We start from the raw sequence: 12,853 nt of genomic DNA on the forward strand, positions 1-12,853 counted from the left end.
GGAGATGCTTTGAAACTCTAATGTTGATGTAAATACTTTTCAATTTCATAATTAAATACAAACAAACCACACATAAAAAAAAAAAAAAAAGGAAAATTGTGTAGCTCGTGTATGAGAGGATTTCTTAGCAGCTATTGGTGACACAGTGCCCCTGGTGTGCACACTGCTGTCACCAAAGCTGTGCTGAAGCCCAGCTGGCAGGAGACCTGACTGCCAACCCCTGGGCTGGGAGGTCAGAACAGGGGAAGGGTGAGGGGCTACCCCCCCCCCAGCAGGATTGGCTCCATCAAGCATTACAAGGAGTAGGTTTGCTTCATTAGTGATGACTGGGTGCTGATTGGGATCCTTCACTGGGTGATAAAGTAATTGCTATATAGGGGAGGAGGCCCTTTAAAAGCCTGGTGGCTCCTTCCCCTTCCCCTTTCCCCTTTCCCCTTCCCCCTTCCCCCTTCCCCCTTCCCCCTTCCCCCTTCCCCCTTCCCCCTTCCCCCTTCCCCCTTCCCCCTTCCCCCTTCCTCCTTCCTCCTTCCTCCTTCTCCTTCTCCTTCTCCAGTGACTTTGGTGCCCTGAGCCCCTGGATCTGACTGTTCCCTCCTCAGGTAAGTGTCTCAGTCTCATCACCTTAAGTGTTTAATGCTTCCTGTTTTGCTTCTCATTAGACAATTAAGTGATTGTGAGGTTATCTTGGTCCCTGGGTGATGCGTGGGCTGGTGAGGTCACCCCCAGAATGAGGCCAGAGCAGAGGCTCCTCCAGCCCTTGGTTTGCCTCCCTGGCATCACTGGAGATGATTTAGTGGCTAAGGTGGTGAAGGGCTGACACTTGGATGGACTTGGTGATTTTGAAGGTCCTTTCCAACCATGATGACTCTGGTTCTGTGCTCAGGGCAGCTCCCTTCCTCTTCACTTTGTCCCCTCTGCTCTGTGTCTGTCATCAGCCTTGGTGGCCCCTGAAGCATCTCACAGAGATGGTTGGGGCAGTCAGCAGGACCTGCAACCTGCCCTGACTGTGCTCGGCCTCTGCCTTGCTGTGGAGTCACCCCCCTAAGTGACCCCCCTCTCAGCTCCAGGCTTTTCATAGAAGCCATCCCTGTGGAATGGGGCTGGAAGAGGGTAATGTGTGTGCCTGGAGGGGCAGAGGCTGCTGGGCCAGGAGGTGTGAGATGAGAATTTCTGCTGGGGTCCCCAGCCTGAGCCAGGCAGATGCTTCTGGGGATTACACTTTGTGCCTCCTCTAATGGATTTAATCTGGCTGCTTGCAAGCCTGGGAGAGGATTTGGGTGTTAGGGTGGGGGCTGTGGCTGTTCCCCCAACAGGTCTGGTGAGGAGGCTGTGCTGGGCAGTTTGTGCTGGGCAGAGGGTTTCTGAAATGACAAGGACACGTTTGGCCTGAACATCCCCTTTGAACCTTCCCCAGAGCTCAGGGGTAGCACCCCCAAAGCCTCGAGTCCTGGCCCTTGTCCCAGGCTCCCAGTGAGGAGTCAGTGCCTGGGGGCAGCCCTGAATTCCCCTCTGTGCTGAGGGTCTCCCAGAGCAGATCCTGGGGGTCTGAGGTCTCACTGGCTGTGCTGCTGCTGGTAGCAAGGGGTGAAGGGGAGGCTGCTGGCACGTGTCACCTGGGAGCACACAGCCTGGCTGTCCCCTATGGACTCTTGTCACTCCGATTTCACCTGCCCCAGCAGCAGGTCTGGGTGGCACCTCAGCTGTCTGTCCCCACCTGCCCTGCTACCAGCAGATTTGACTTTGCTCAGAGGAGTAGCAAAACCTTCTTGCCAAGGCTTAATCTCCAGGCTCCCAAGGGAAAGGCTGATGTCCTTACCTGACCCTTCCCCAGTCTGAGGGCTAGAAAACAGCTCTAGAGCAAAGAGGCAGGACCACAGGGTACAGGGCTGGGTTTTCTGTGGCTCTGAGTGATGTTGGTGGCTTCCTTGGCTTAGGTTTTGGCTGGACTAGCCCCAGGGTAACAGGATGAGGGATGAGGCTGATGGCTGCAGGAGCTCAGTGCTGTCAGCATCAGGACTGCACCTCTGGACTCAGCTGCCTCTGAGCTGGCTGGGGGCTGAGCCCAAACAGCTCCTCAGAGGGATCAGCCTCTCCTCCATCTGCTGCTAAATTAGTAAGGCCACGTTGTGTGGGTTTGTCTCAGGGTAAGCAAGGAGAGCGTCCAGGCAAGGAGGCACTGATTGCCCAGCAAGATCTGGGGGTACAAGAGCTGGTGGCCCCAGATAGCCAGGTCCCTACCTGCACCCTGAGCAGTGCTGGGGAGGTCAATTGCTAAACAGCCCCTGAGATGAGATGAGATGAGATGCTCTGACATGGATGTCTGGCAGATCTAGGGTTCAAAACTATACCAGCCTAACAGTTGTGGGCAAACCTTGTGGTGTCCCAGTTGCTCATCTTGGGAATGGTGCCACTTCCTGACCAGTGGTGAGGAGGGGAGTGGGAATCCCCCAGACCTGCAGTGAGGAGCTTGAGGGCTGCCTGAGTTGCAGTGGATCATTTCTAGGGATCTGAGCCTGAATTTTGGTTTGCTGGTCCCACCCCCACCTTTTCCTGACTCTGCTGTGTCACTGATCTGTTTTGTGACCTAGAAATTGATCTCTTCTTCAAATGGAAAGACAAACGAACAGCTTAAGGCTCTCTGTGTCTAGGGAGAACTGGGCAGATGGACACTTTATAACACAGCAGAGACTTGCTCTGTGCCAAAGCCCTTGCAGGCAGTGTCCAGGCTCCACAGGACCTGGCAGGACACAGCAGTTGTGTTAAACCCACAGCCCAGTCACCAGTGTAGCTACCCCTGGAGTGCCAGCCCACCAGGGTGATCCCCACGCAGAGCCCTCCAGGATATCAGGGGACAGAGCCACCCCACTGCTCTTCTGGCAGAGAAGTTCCTTGAGACCAGGGAAAACGTCTCTGAGCTTTCTTCCATGCAGCCAGCAAACTCCTGTTCCCTGCCTGTAGGGACTCTGTGCAACTTGTGGAGCACAAGCAGGGAAGCTGGGATGAGGCTTTTCCAAAGCCATCGGGTTCAACCTGTTCTGCAGTCACAGGCTGGTTTCTCATGGTCTTCTTACAGAGAAATGAGCAGGGCATTAGCATGGGATGTGAGACCTGGTTGGGTTCCTCATTCTGCCTGAGGCGTCCTGTCTGACCAGGATAAGTTGCTTTAATTTTCCATCTTTTAAAGTGAAGATGGTATCTCAGTGCCCTCAAGAGGGTACAGCAGTGCTGGTGAGGACTGTGTGCTCTTCATCTGCATTTGGGGTGGGAGGGCTGCAAAAGACAAGCTGCTTACCCACCAGTCTGCTGAGATTTCTCCTGTCACTACACCAGCAGCTTCCTCTTTTGAAGTGCTTTTTAGCTCCAAGTTGGGTCTCACAGAAGGGGAAGCCTGCAGCTGTCTTGAACCCCATGTACTAAGCCAAAGGAGTGTCTGGCTTCATGGCTAGGATTTATTTAAATTGCTCTAGAGTACAACTTGGTTAGTTAGCAACAAAAGCGTACTCTTAAAAGGACTGCATTAACTTAAACTTAAACTTAAAATACGCTCAGATAAGAGTGCAGATAAGAGTTTTGCCATAGCTCGTAGTTTACAAATGAGATGCCCCCCCTCTGCTTTCTGTTCTTAATGCTGTAGCTGATAAGTTACTGGGATTTCCCTCACCTGGCAGATGACAGAGCTGTCATCTACTCTTGGTGATGTGGCACACACAGGCTTTTTATAAACATGTAAACACTGATACACCCTGAACCCTTTCCAACTTGGACTTGGGTCTTCAGAACTTTGGAGTAAGGGTAGAGGAAGCTGTTTTCAGCACAGCTCCTACAACCTTTAACCCTCTGAGGTCTCCTGGGTGCTGTCAGACCTGGCAGCTCTGTCTGGTTGCTGCACGTGTCCCCCTTTTTCCCCTGGTATGACGCGGGATCGTGGCTGGAGATGGGAAGGGCTGACACAAGTCTCCCCCTGAAGGGCTGGTGGCAGCGGGGTTGCAGGAGGACAGCCCAGGAAGAGGTGGCATCATGGGACAGGCTCAGGCTGTGTAAACCCCTGTCAGATCACACTTTTACTGCCGGCGTCAGGGATTAGTGGCTTTCGGGACACGGCTCTGGGCTTTGATTTCATAAGCAGGAAGGAAAGGGGGAATCTGTCACGTCAGTGCAGAGATAGAGACCAGATGTGTTGTAAAATGAGCCTGGTGAAGAACCAGCAGTGTGGTTCTCAGCCTGTCCACGGTCAGGTTAACCAGTTAAGGAGAGGGTCAGCCCCAGGAGCTGCAGGGCAGAGGGACTCTGCCTCTTGCTGGAGGTTGCTGTGCTGCAGACACCACTGCTGGGCTAAGAACTCTGCTATGAGCTGCCAGTGCATCGTGCTAGGCAGGAGGCCACAGACCAAAGTTTATAAAGCTTTATTAAACATTTTGAACAGCTGTGCAATGAACAAACAATACTCTGGAAGTTTCACAACCTCATAGCTTCAACTTCCTTAGGACAGCAACAGCTGCTTCTGCTGCTCTCCATGAAACTAGAATAAAGACAAAGAGATGGCAAAGGGGAGGGAACCCTTAAAAGTCTAGAGAGTATTTTGTGTGAACCTCTAAGAGCTCTGCACAAAGTACTGTATGCAGCACAGAGCCTTGCAGAGCTGTGGCTGTAGAACTGACCCACCACTACCCAGGCTTTCTGACATCCTTCTGCCAGGTGAGGTGGAGACACCAGGAATTCCTTCAGCCTCATCCCTTCTCCAGTCAGTAGCACCAGCACCTTCTGTCACCCCTGGCCAGAAAACACTATCATTGAAAACACTATCACTGAAATTGCTGAAGCATTTACTGCCTCAAGCCATGCCTCCAACCTCAGCATCCTCTCCCACCCTGCCTGCACCTGGCTTTTGGGGCTGGCATGAGTTTTATAGGATGAGGGTCACAGTGACTTACAAAACCCCAAATATTCCAGCATCCCAACAGTCAAATACTTCAGTAAACCCTGGAAATCTAGGAGGGGAAGAGACAGTCTCCACTACCTGTGAGGCTTTATAAAAGCAGCAGCATAACTGAGGCTTTCAAGCTATGATCTCAGAGCATAAGTAGTTGAGAAAGCACTTCAGCAGTGCATGCATCTCTTTGGCAGGCTGAGCAGGAGGAGTGACTCAACTGCCTCTGGCTCCAGCAGCTTTTGGCCAAGTGCATCTGTGAGCTGTCGAGCTTGCCCTTGATCACAAGGAGGGAAGGCTGACTCCCCACGAAGAGAAAGATGGAGAGGATCTTGTAGCTACTTGAGCAGGATCAGTGGGTCCAGAGTCCTGAGTTTAGACCCCCGTGGCCTAATGCAGACAAGTGAGTGACACACAACTCCACTGCCAGGCAAGAGCTGGGCAGAGGCCAGCAGCTCAGTCCTCCACCAGTTTGGAGGGCTGGTGTCCATTCCCGGTGATACGGGAAGGAAAAAAAAAAAAGATTTCTGCTTCTAAAAAAGCAGGTGGTGCTGCCAGAGTTCACACAGTAAACAAGTGGAATTTCACAGGCAGAGTGGAAGGACTTCACCACTCCAGTCCACACACACTTACAGGAAACAGGCTGGTTTTACTCCAGTCACATGCCTAACACCCCCTTCCCTCCTCCCTAACCCACCCCCTTTTTAAAAGCAAAACAAAAGCCCTCAGCAGACTGGAAGATGATTGTTTTCTAGGTGCCCACTATGCTGGGATCGTGAGCTGATTCCGGCAACTGGGATCCTGTGCAGTGATACAGGAAGCAGTTCCCCCAGCAGCTGTAGCAGATGAGGAATAAAGCTGCCAGGAAGACCAAGGCACAGATCGTGCAAGGTTTCCGTTCCAGGAGAAAACTGAGCAGGTAGAAGCCCATGAACATCGAGTGACTGAACCACAATGCTGGGTTCAGGGGCTTGGGGATGAGCAGGACAGGCAGCAACCACTGCAGGCAGTACATTGTGGCTGGCTGGTGGGGCCCTGTGGCAACAGGAGGCAGGTGAGCTCCACAACAGTCTCCAGCAACTCCTCTGGCAGGCAGGCTGTTCTGTAGGAACAGGTAAAATGTCACACTGTCAGAAACAGCAGGAGAAAAAAAAAAAAAAATCCATATTCTTCTTGTATTATTTACTCCCAGGCATTTGTATGCTGATGCTCACACTCTCAGTATGAAGTCTCAGAGCTGGTGGGAAGTTCCCTGCTTTCCAAACCACTTGGGCAGGGACATGGTGATCTATTGCTGGTGTACCCCTTGTGTGCTCTGTTTCTCAGGCTTCTACCCAAGTCAGCAGCTGAGACTCTTCAGCCTAGTGCAGGAGCTGAAGGAAAGGGGGAAACAAACTGCTGAAGCCTTTCCTAGACAGGTATTTATTTATCCATCCAAAGAGCTGAGTGATGGTATAAAGAAATGAAACCAAAAGGTAAACAATTAGGTGCTACAAAGAAATGTTTGTGTAAGAAGTGTTAACTGCACAAACTGCTCCCTCAGAGCAGAGCTGCCAAAAAGCTTTGAAGTAGGCAGCATAAAACTCCAGCTATGCAGGTAGCTACCCAGGAAAGCCCTAATGGTGTCCAGGCCACAAAACAAAGGGAAGGACAGTCCCTGCTTAAGGGATTTATAATCCTTGCCAATCAGCTAAAGTCAGATAAGACGAAGTATGTGAATAGATCAAAGAGAGGACAGTCTCAAAATGGCAATTTTCATAAGTGCTGTAAACACAGGATTTCCTGACTTGGATTATTATAAACCCCTGTGGAAACAGTGAGCTTTAAGGGCTTCTCTAACAGGGATGGCAGCATACCAGGAGTCCAGAAAACATGCTTCTACCTTCAGCAGCCACATCATCTACACTAAGTGTGTGGTGCTTTTTCTTTCTAAGCAGTTAAAATATCTTTGCCCAAGAATTTCAAATGGCTTTAAAAATAATAAATGCCTTGCAGGACTGTTGACAGGGGGCAGAAGAGTTCAGCAGTCTGGGATAGTGATAGGTCAGGGCAGAAGATACCAGTATTGTTTGGAGGGAAAACCTGCAAATTTTCCTTCAGTACATGCAGTAGGGAAACCATGAGAAGAGGTTACTCCTAACTTACTACCCCAAAAGAGCAAAACCAGGCAGGGGAATAGTGGAGAAGGGTCTTCCCTTTTGCATGGTCTTCCCTGCCATCCTGTATCACATCACCCTGACGTGCAGTGACACTGAACAAAGCAGCTGCCAGGCAGGACACAAAGACAGCCCCAGCCATGCAGAATGCCACAGCCTCACCCCCACTAAGCAGAGGCTGGTGAGGACAGCTCCTGGCAGCAATCCTTCTGCCTCTGAAAATACTCAGCCCAGTAGTGCTCTGTCAGAGGGATGAAGGGCTGAGCTGAGCCTGTCAGGATTACAACTGGGGGTGGGAAGGTTAGTAGGATGAAGGCGTGAGAAGGTAAACAAACAGCACATTCCTCTGGCTCCTGTTGGCAGGAGAAGGGATTTCCTGGCAGAGGGAGGGAGAATGAGGGATTGCATAGAAAAGCCAAGAGAAAACCACACGTGGTTCTCTTCCAAAAACCCACTGAGGTCAGGCTTGTCTTGCAGCTCTGTAAGCTTGTAGGTACCAACTTGCTGTGTTGTCAGAAGCAAGCAGCACACTGCCATCCACTGTGTTCTATTTCAATGTTAGAGAAAACACAGCCCAAAATCTCCCCCAGAGCAAACAGATACTTGAGGATTTGGAGAAAGTGTGTTGTGCTGGTGCTCTTGTAAAGGAGTGTTCTCCAGCAGAAAGCAAGCAGCTGGGTCCAGTTAGTAAAACTAAACTGCAGTTATAGAGCCAACAAATAAAGAAGTAGCTATTCCACACTGCAGTGTGGATAAATTCAAGTCAAAAGAATGAAACTCCCAGTGCTGGTCCCATTTTATGCAGGTCACTCACTCATATCTTTAAGGGGAAAACTGTTTCCTCCATCTGTAACCTGGAAATAAGGACCATTTATTTCAGAACAAAACATGCTGTCTGATAGTTTCTGTGAATCACTTGGGTGTCTGTGGAGTAAAAGTACTGCAGAATTATTATTTTTTCCAAATGAAAGAATATAGAGAAAAAAAATTAACAACAAATATTTGAACAGAGAGGTAATTAAACCCCATCACCCAACTTCTGAGTTTAGACCATGCTGAATATAACAAAGTTTTACCCAATCTGTGATCTGCAGCCACATTAATCCTCCTGAGATGTTCCCTCCTTTATGTTTCCTACAGTCTCTCTCCCAAGTGCTCCAAACACAGTACAAAACATCACATCATACTTCTGCTGGATCCAGCCCTGAGTAGCTGGACATGTGTGGCAGTCTTTGGGGGACCCGTTGCACCCTTGAAGCTTTAGCTGAAAGTGTCTACAGGCACAGTGACTTCAGTCTAAGAGTATAATTACAACTCGTGATGTAGCTGCATTTATCTCCACTGCCTGGCAGCCTCACCATGGCAGAGATGTAAACAGTAATGCCCTGAGCAGTGAGCTGATCCTGAGTGTGTAACATTACCTAAATGCTTCCCACAAACGCAAATCCACCTCGGAACAAATTGCCCATTTTTAAATATTGATATTTCCTGGGAGAGGCAGTTGCTTGTAGAAATCAATGTAACCACTCTGCAGAACCACTTAATAGTGGTTATTTTTACTATGAAGTTTCAATGCCAGTGCCCTTCAGTCAGCAAACCTCTTGGACTTGTTACAAACGCAGGTGTTCAAGCAGTTAGTTTTGCCTTTGTATTTTCACATGCTCCTTTGCTGTCCACCACTTCAGGGTTGCAATCCCTTTGCTGCATCCCACAGCTGATCTAGAGAAGGTACCAACTACTTGAGACTTATGGAGCAACCTCTTCCTCAAAGGACTTTCCCCTAGTGAGACACATACTCTTCCTAGCTCTTCACTGGAGATACCTTTATACAGCTGGTAATGAGACTGTGTTCTCTTCCCATGCTGTTGATCAAAGAGAATCCTGCCATCAATTCTTTACTGAGGAGAGAACTATCACATTCCTTGGACAGGCAGTCCCTTCTTGAAGCCATATCAATATTCAGTTTTCCCAATATCGAGCAAAGTGCAACTTGCAAATGAAGAATTCCTACTTTGTTTTCTTTGTCCCTTCCTCCATGATCCAAGCTAAAGATTACCACCTCCCAGAGCATATAAGAACCTAACACCCAACAATACTTCTACCAGATCCCTGTTTCACAACTGCATCCAGCTCTTCCTCAACCAGTTGCTCTTGTTCTCCAAGAGCACTGAGTTCTCTGACTCATCTCTCTCCTTAGCCTGCCTGGTGTCCTGCTAACCTCAAGATTGCTTCCGTGCTCCTGCTCAAGTCATCTGACTTGGCAAACACTCATGTTTACCAGATGTCTCCTTTCCATCACCCCACCACTGCCTCCTCGTGCTCCTTCACAGCTATGAGAGCCTCTGGAACTCACTTCAGCAGCAGAGCACAGGAGATGCTCCCACTGCTCTCCCCACAGCTCCATCCCAGCTCCCATGCTGCTACTGCTGCCTCCTCCCTGCCAGTTTCTGCAGGCAGAGGAGCAGCCTGGGGAGGTTCCCTCATTAGTAAGCAAACACCAATACTTTTTTCCACATGCTTATTAATCAGCTTCCACCATGTTCTCAGCCCTGCTTTCTGTCATCTCCCCTGCCCAGACTATTCCAAACCAGCAGGTCCTACTGGTGTGTGTTTGTGGGGAGGGTTTTCAGGCTCCAGTGTGAGTGTAGCAGCAAACCTTTCACACCCAGAACAAAAATTTAATAAGTGGAAAGTGAGTAGCCCAGCTCAGGTCTGTAGTGCTTTGGAATCATCAGTCATAGTTTAGAATACATCCATCTGAGGAGCCAGGAAGCTGTTCCTTGATACTCTACAAGCCAATTCACTCAGCAATTAAGAGGCCAAGAGGTGTCCCTACACCACAGGCTTTATACATCAGCACGCCAATACCAAGTCTGTACCTTTCTCAAGAATTTATTAATTCCTTAACAGTCCATTTCCCTGACAGGGGAGAACAATCAGCTAGCTTGCACTAAGCACTTAAACAGTAAGCTTGTTCAGACCTTGCTAAGGCAGCCAGTAAGCCAGTCCAGTCAGCGAGGAACATCCTCAGTACAGATGCTACACAAACAGTCCCCCAGGCTGCCAGCCAAAAGGTCTGCAATAAAAGACCAAGTAACTTTTTTTTTTATTGCAGGGTGGTGGTGCAAATCTCCTCCTTCCCCAGAGATTTCTGCTTGGGAATGAAAAGCCACATTGTGTAACTTGTGAGATTTTTATCTAGACAGGGCACATAAACTGAAGAGTAAGCCTCAGGGACTTGCACTGAGTTTCTTACCTATGAGGCTCACCTGTAGCACAGTTTGATTAAAAGTGTTTAGATCAAAAACCCTGCCACAGCCACAGGAAATGGGCAGTGCTCCATGCTGCCAGCAAGTGTTCAAAATCAACTCCCAAATACTATGTAGTACTCAAAACAGCTGCTAAAAATATACAATATCCAGAGCATGGGGAAAAATAAAGAGGTGAAAGAGCTATCAAGTGACGAGTTTGAGGAGTTCAGCTAAGAAAAGCAACAGCAGACCAGCTTTCTAGATGCCACCCCTTCTTAAAAAACCCAAGAACCATAATTGGTCAAACTTTAAGACCTACTTGCAGTGTCAGGGATTTATGAGGGTTGGTGTTTTGTTTGGTTGGTGTTGTTGTGAATTTTGGGGTTTGTTTTTTTTTTTTTTGGCCTTGCTATTTTTTCTGTTTTTTTTGTTTTTTTTGTTTTTTTTGTTTTTTTTGTTTTTTTAAGCTTTATCTGCAGGTATGACTCAGCTGGAAAAAGTGAGTTTTCAATTTTTAGCAAAGGTCTTATCCCAGTGATAAGTTCATGCCTTGAACACTCAAAGACAGCTGAAGAACTGTAGGTGTGCCAGCTCTGTGGTGGGAACAGATGTCAACATTGTCAACTGTCACCTGAAGTGCTGCTACTTTAATTTGTACCGATTCATTAATTTTCAGCAGTGGTCCTCATTCCCACCCCTTGCTTTTGTTTCACTGTCAAAGATCAGGAATTCCAGGCCCATTCCATGTTTCCTGAAAAACAAGCTTTAGTTTTTCATTTGGATCTCTTCTCTACCTTTCATGCCTTCAGCAGATTCCAGAAATCTGCATACAGCCCGATAAATGCCACTTTTCTGCGTCTTAGGTAAAGAGAGGAAAAAATGCAGCACTGCCTCAGGGGACCTGGGAGGTTCTGACATAGAGGTAGGAAGGGCAAGATGAATTCGGATGTTTCGGTGGAGGGGGAATGAGGAACAGGAGAGTTCAGCGTGTTGTGGACTGCGTTTCAAAGCTTTGTTTTCCATCTTCTCCTTCGTTTGTGCGCTGGGGATGTAACGAGTGACGCTCACACCCCAGCCCGGCCCGCGGGGTGCAGGTGGGAGCCGGGCCGGGCACTGCCCAGCGCCCTCTGCTCTATCGGTGTCCCGGGGCTGGCCCGCTCCGGGGAACCGGGCCAGGTTTTGCTTTAGGAAGGGCTGAAGCCAGCGGTGAGTCCGCGGGGAGGTTCGGGGCTGGGGAGCGCGGTGCTGCGGTCCTTTGGAGCCGGCGGTTGGCTCCGAGCTCCGTTACCACCGCGCACGCTCAGATACGAGAGCGCGGCCCTCCCCGCCACCCCCCAAACCGGGATCCCCCCCCCCCGAGCGCTCACCCCCCGGTACCGCAGAGCCCCAGAGGCCGCGCCAAGACCGGGCGGTACCCGGATCGGCTTCCGGGGGTGGGGGATCCGCTCCCCCCGACCCGCTTCCTTCCCCCCCGACCCACAGCCCCTACTCACAGATCGGTGCCGCCGCCTCACGCCGCCATCCCGGGGCCGCCTCAACCGCCGGCCCGTCCGGGCCGCACCCTGAGGAGGGGAGGGACAGGGACAGTGCGCCCGGGCACCGCCTGCGCACCCCGGCAGAGCGCTGGGCCCCGCCGCCCTCCTGGCCCGGCTCGGCCCGGTCCAGCTCCGCCGCGGGCCCGCGGAGCGGCGGCGGCCGAGGGTGCGGTGCGGGTGGGGGGGGCGGCTCCGTCAGGCGGTGCCCGGGGCAGCCCGGGGGGCGGGGCCGCGCACAGAGCGCATGTGCGGGGCGGTGTTACGCGTGCGCGGGAGGGGCGCGCAGTGCGTGGGCGCTGGGTGGTGCCGGAGAAGCTGCGGGTGCCGAGGTGTCTTTCTCGTGGTTGTTGATTTATTTTCATTTAATTTAAAGTGCTGCTTGCTCGTGTCTGCGCACGGCCGGGCGGGGGGAGTTGCGCGCAGCGGTTTGCGGTCGCGGTGCTCTCGGAGGTGTCTGCACGCGGTTTCCTTGCGCGCTGCAGGGCACCGCGTCGCTTGCGCGGGGGTTCTGCGGGTGGTTTGCTCTTTCCCCCCTCTTCCTGGCGCGGTTGCCCGCTGTTTGGAGGTTTTTCTCTGCGTGCAGCTGGCAGTGTTGCTCCCCGCTGCCCGCTCTTCACACGCCGGTTGCACTCCGTGGCACACCGGGTCGGTGCTGTCGTGCATTCCATACTGTTCCCAGGGTGGCTTTTGCACGCTGTTTTCTTGCCACGCGTGGCAGTGCGCTTTTGTTGCCAGCTGAAACCCCATCCAGCCCCCAGGAGCCCCCCGTTTTCCTGGCTTCAGTGGAATGAGCACCTGCATCCATCTCGGTGTTGCTTTTCAAGGAGAGGTGGAGCAGCAGGTTACCGAGTACAGCTCGGCCGTGCCCAGCTTTGGGCTCCTGAGGAGGCCATGCAAGGAAGGGGTACAAATAGCCCAGGAACAAAAACCCAAACAGGAAAATCTTGGGTTTTTCCAGCTGTATTAAACTCACTGGCCATGGCT

At 51.1% G+C, this 12,853-nt stretch overlaps 1 protein-coding gene across 1 annotated transcript; it reads right to left on the reverse strand.

Annotated features, from left to right (window-relative positions):
- Positions 1–4,387: 4,387 nt before the first annotated feature.
- BLCAP (BLCAP apoptosis inducing factor) lies at positions 4,388–12,087 on the reverse strand. The gene is made up of 2 exons (XM_071759994.1): positions 11,828–12,087; positions 4,388–6,029 (listed from the first exon to the last, which is right to left on the reverse strand). Exon 2 carries the CDS (start codon positions 5,940–5,942, stop codon positions 5,679–5,681), a length of 264 nt encoding a protein of 87 aa, XP_071616095.1. The 5' UTR covers positions 5,943–6,029; positions 11,828–12,087; the 3' UTR covers positions 4,388–5,678.
- Positions 12,088–12,853: the final 766 nt, after the last annotated feature.

The sequence above is a fragment of the Heliangelus exortis genome, chromosome 16, assembly GCF_036169615.1.
Source record: "Heliangelus exortis chromosome 16, bHelExo1.hap1, whole genome shotgun sequence".
NCBI lineage: Eukaryota > Metazoa > Chordata > Aves > Apodiformes > Trochilidae > Heliangelus > Heliangelus exortis.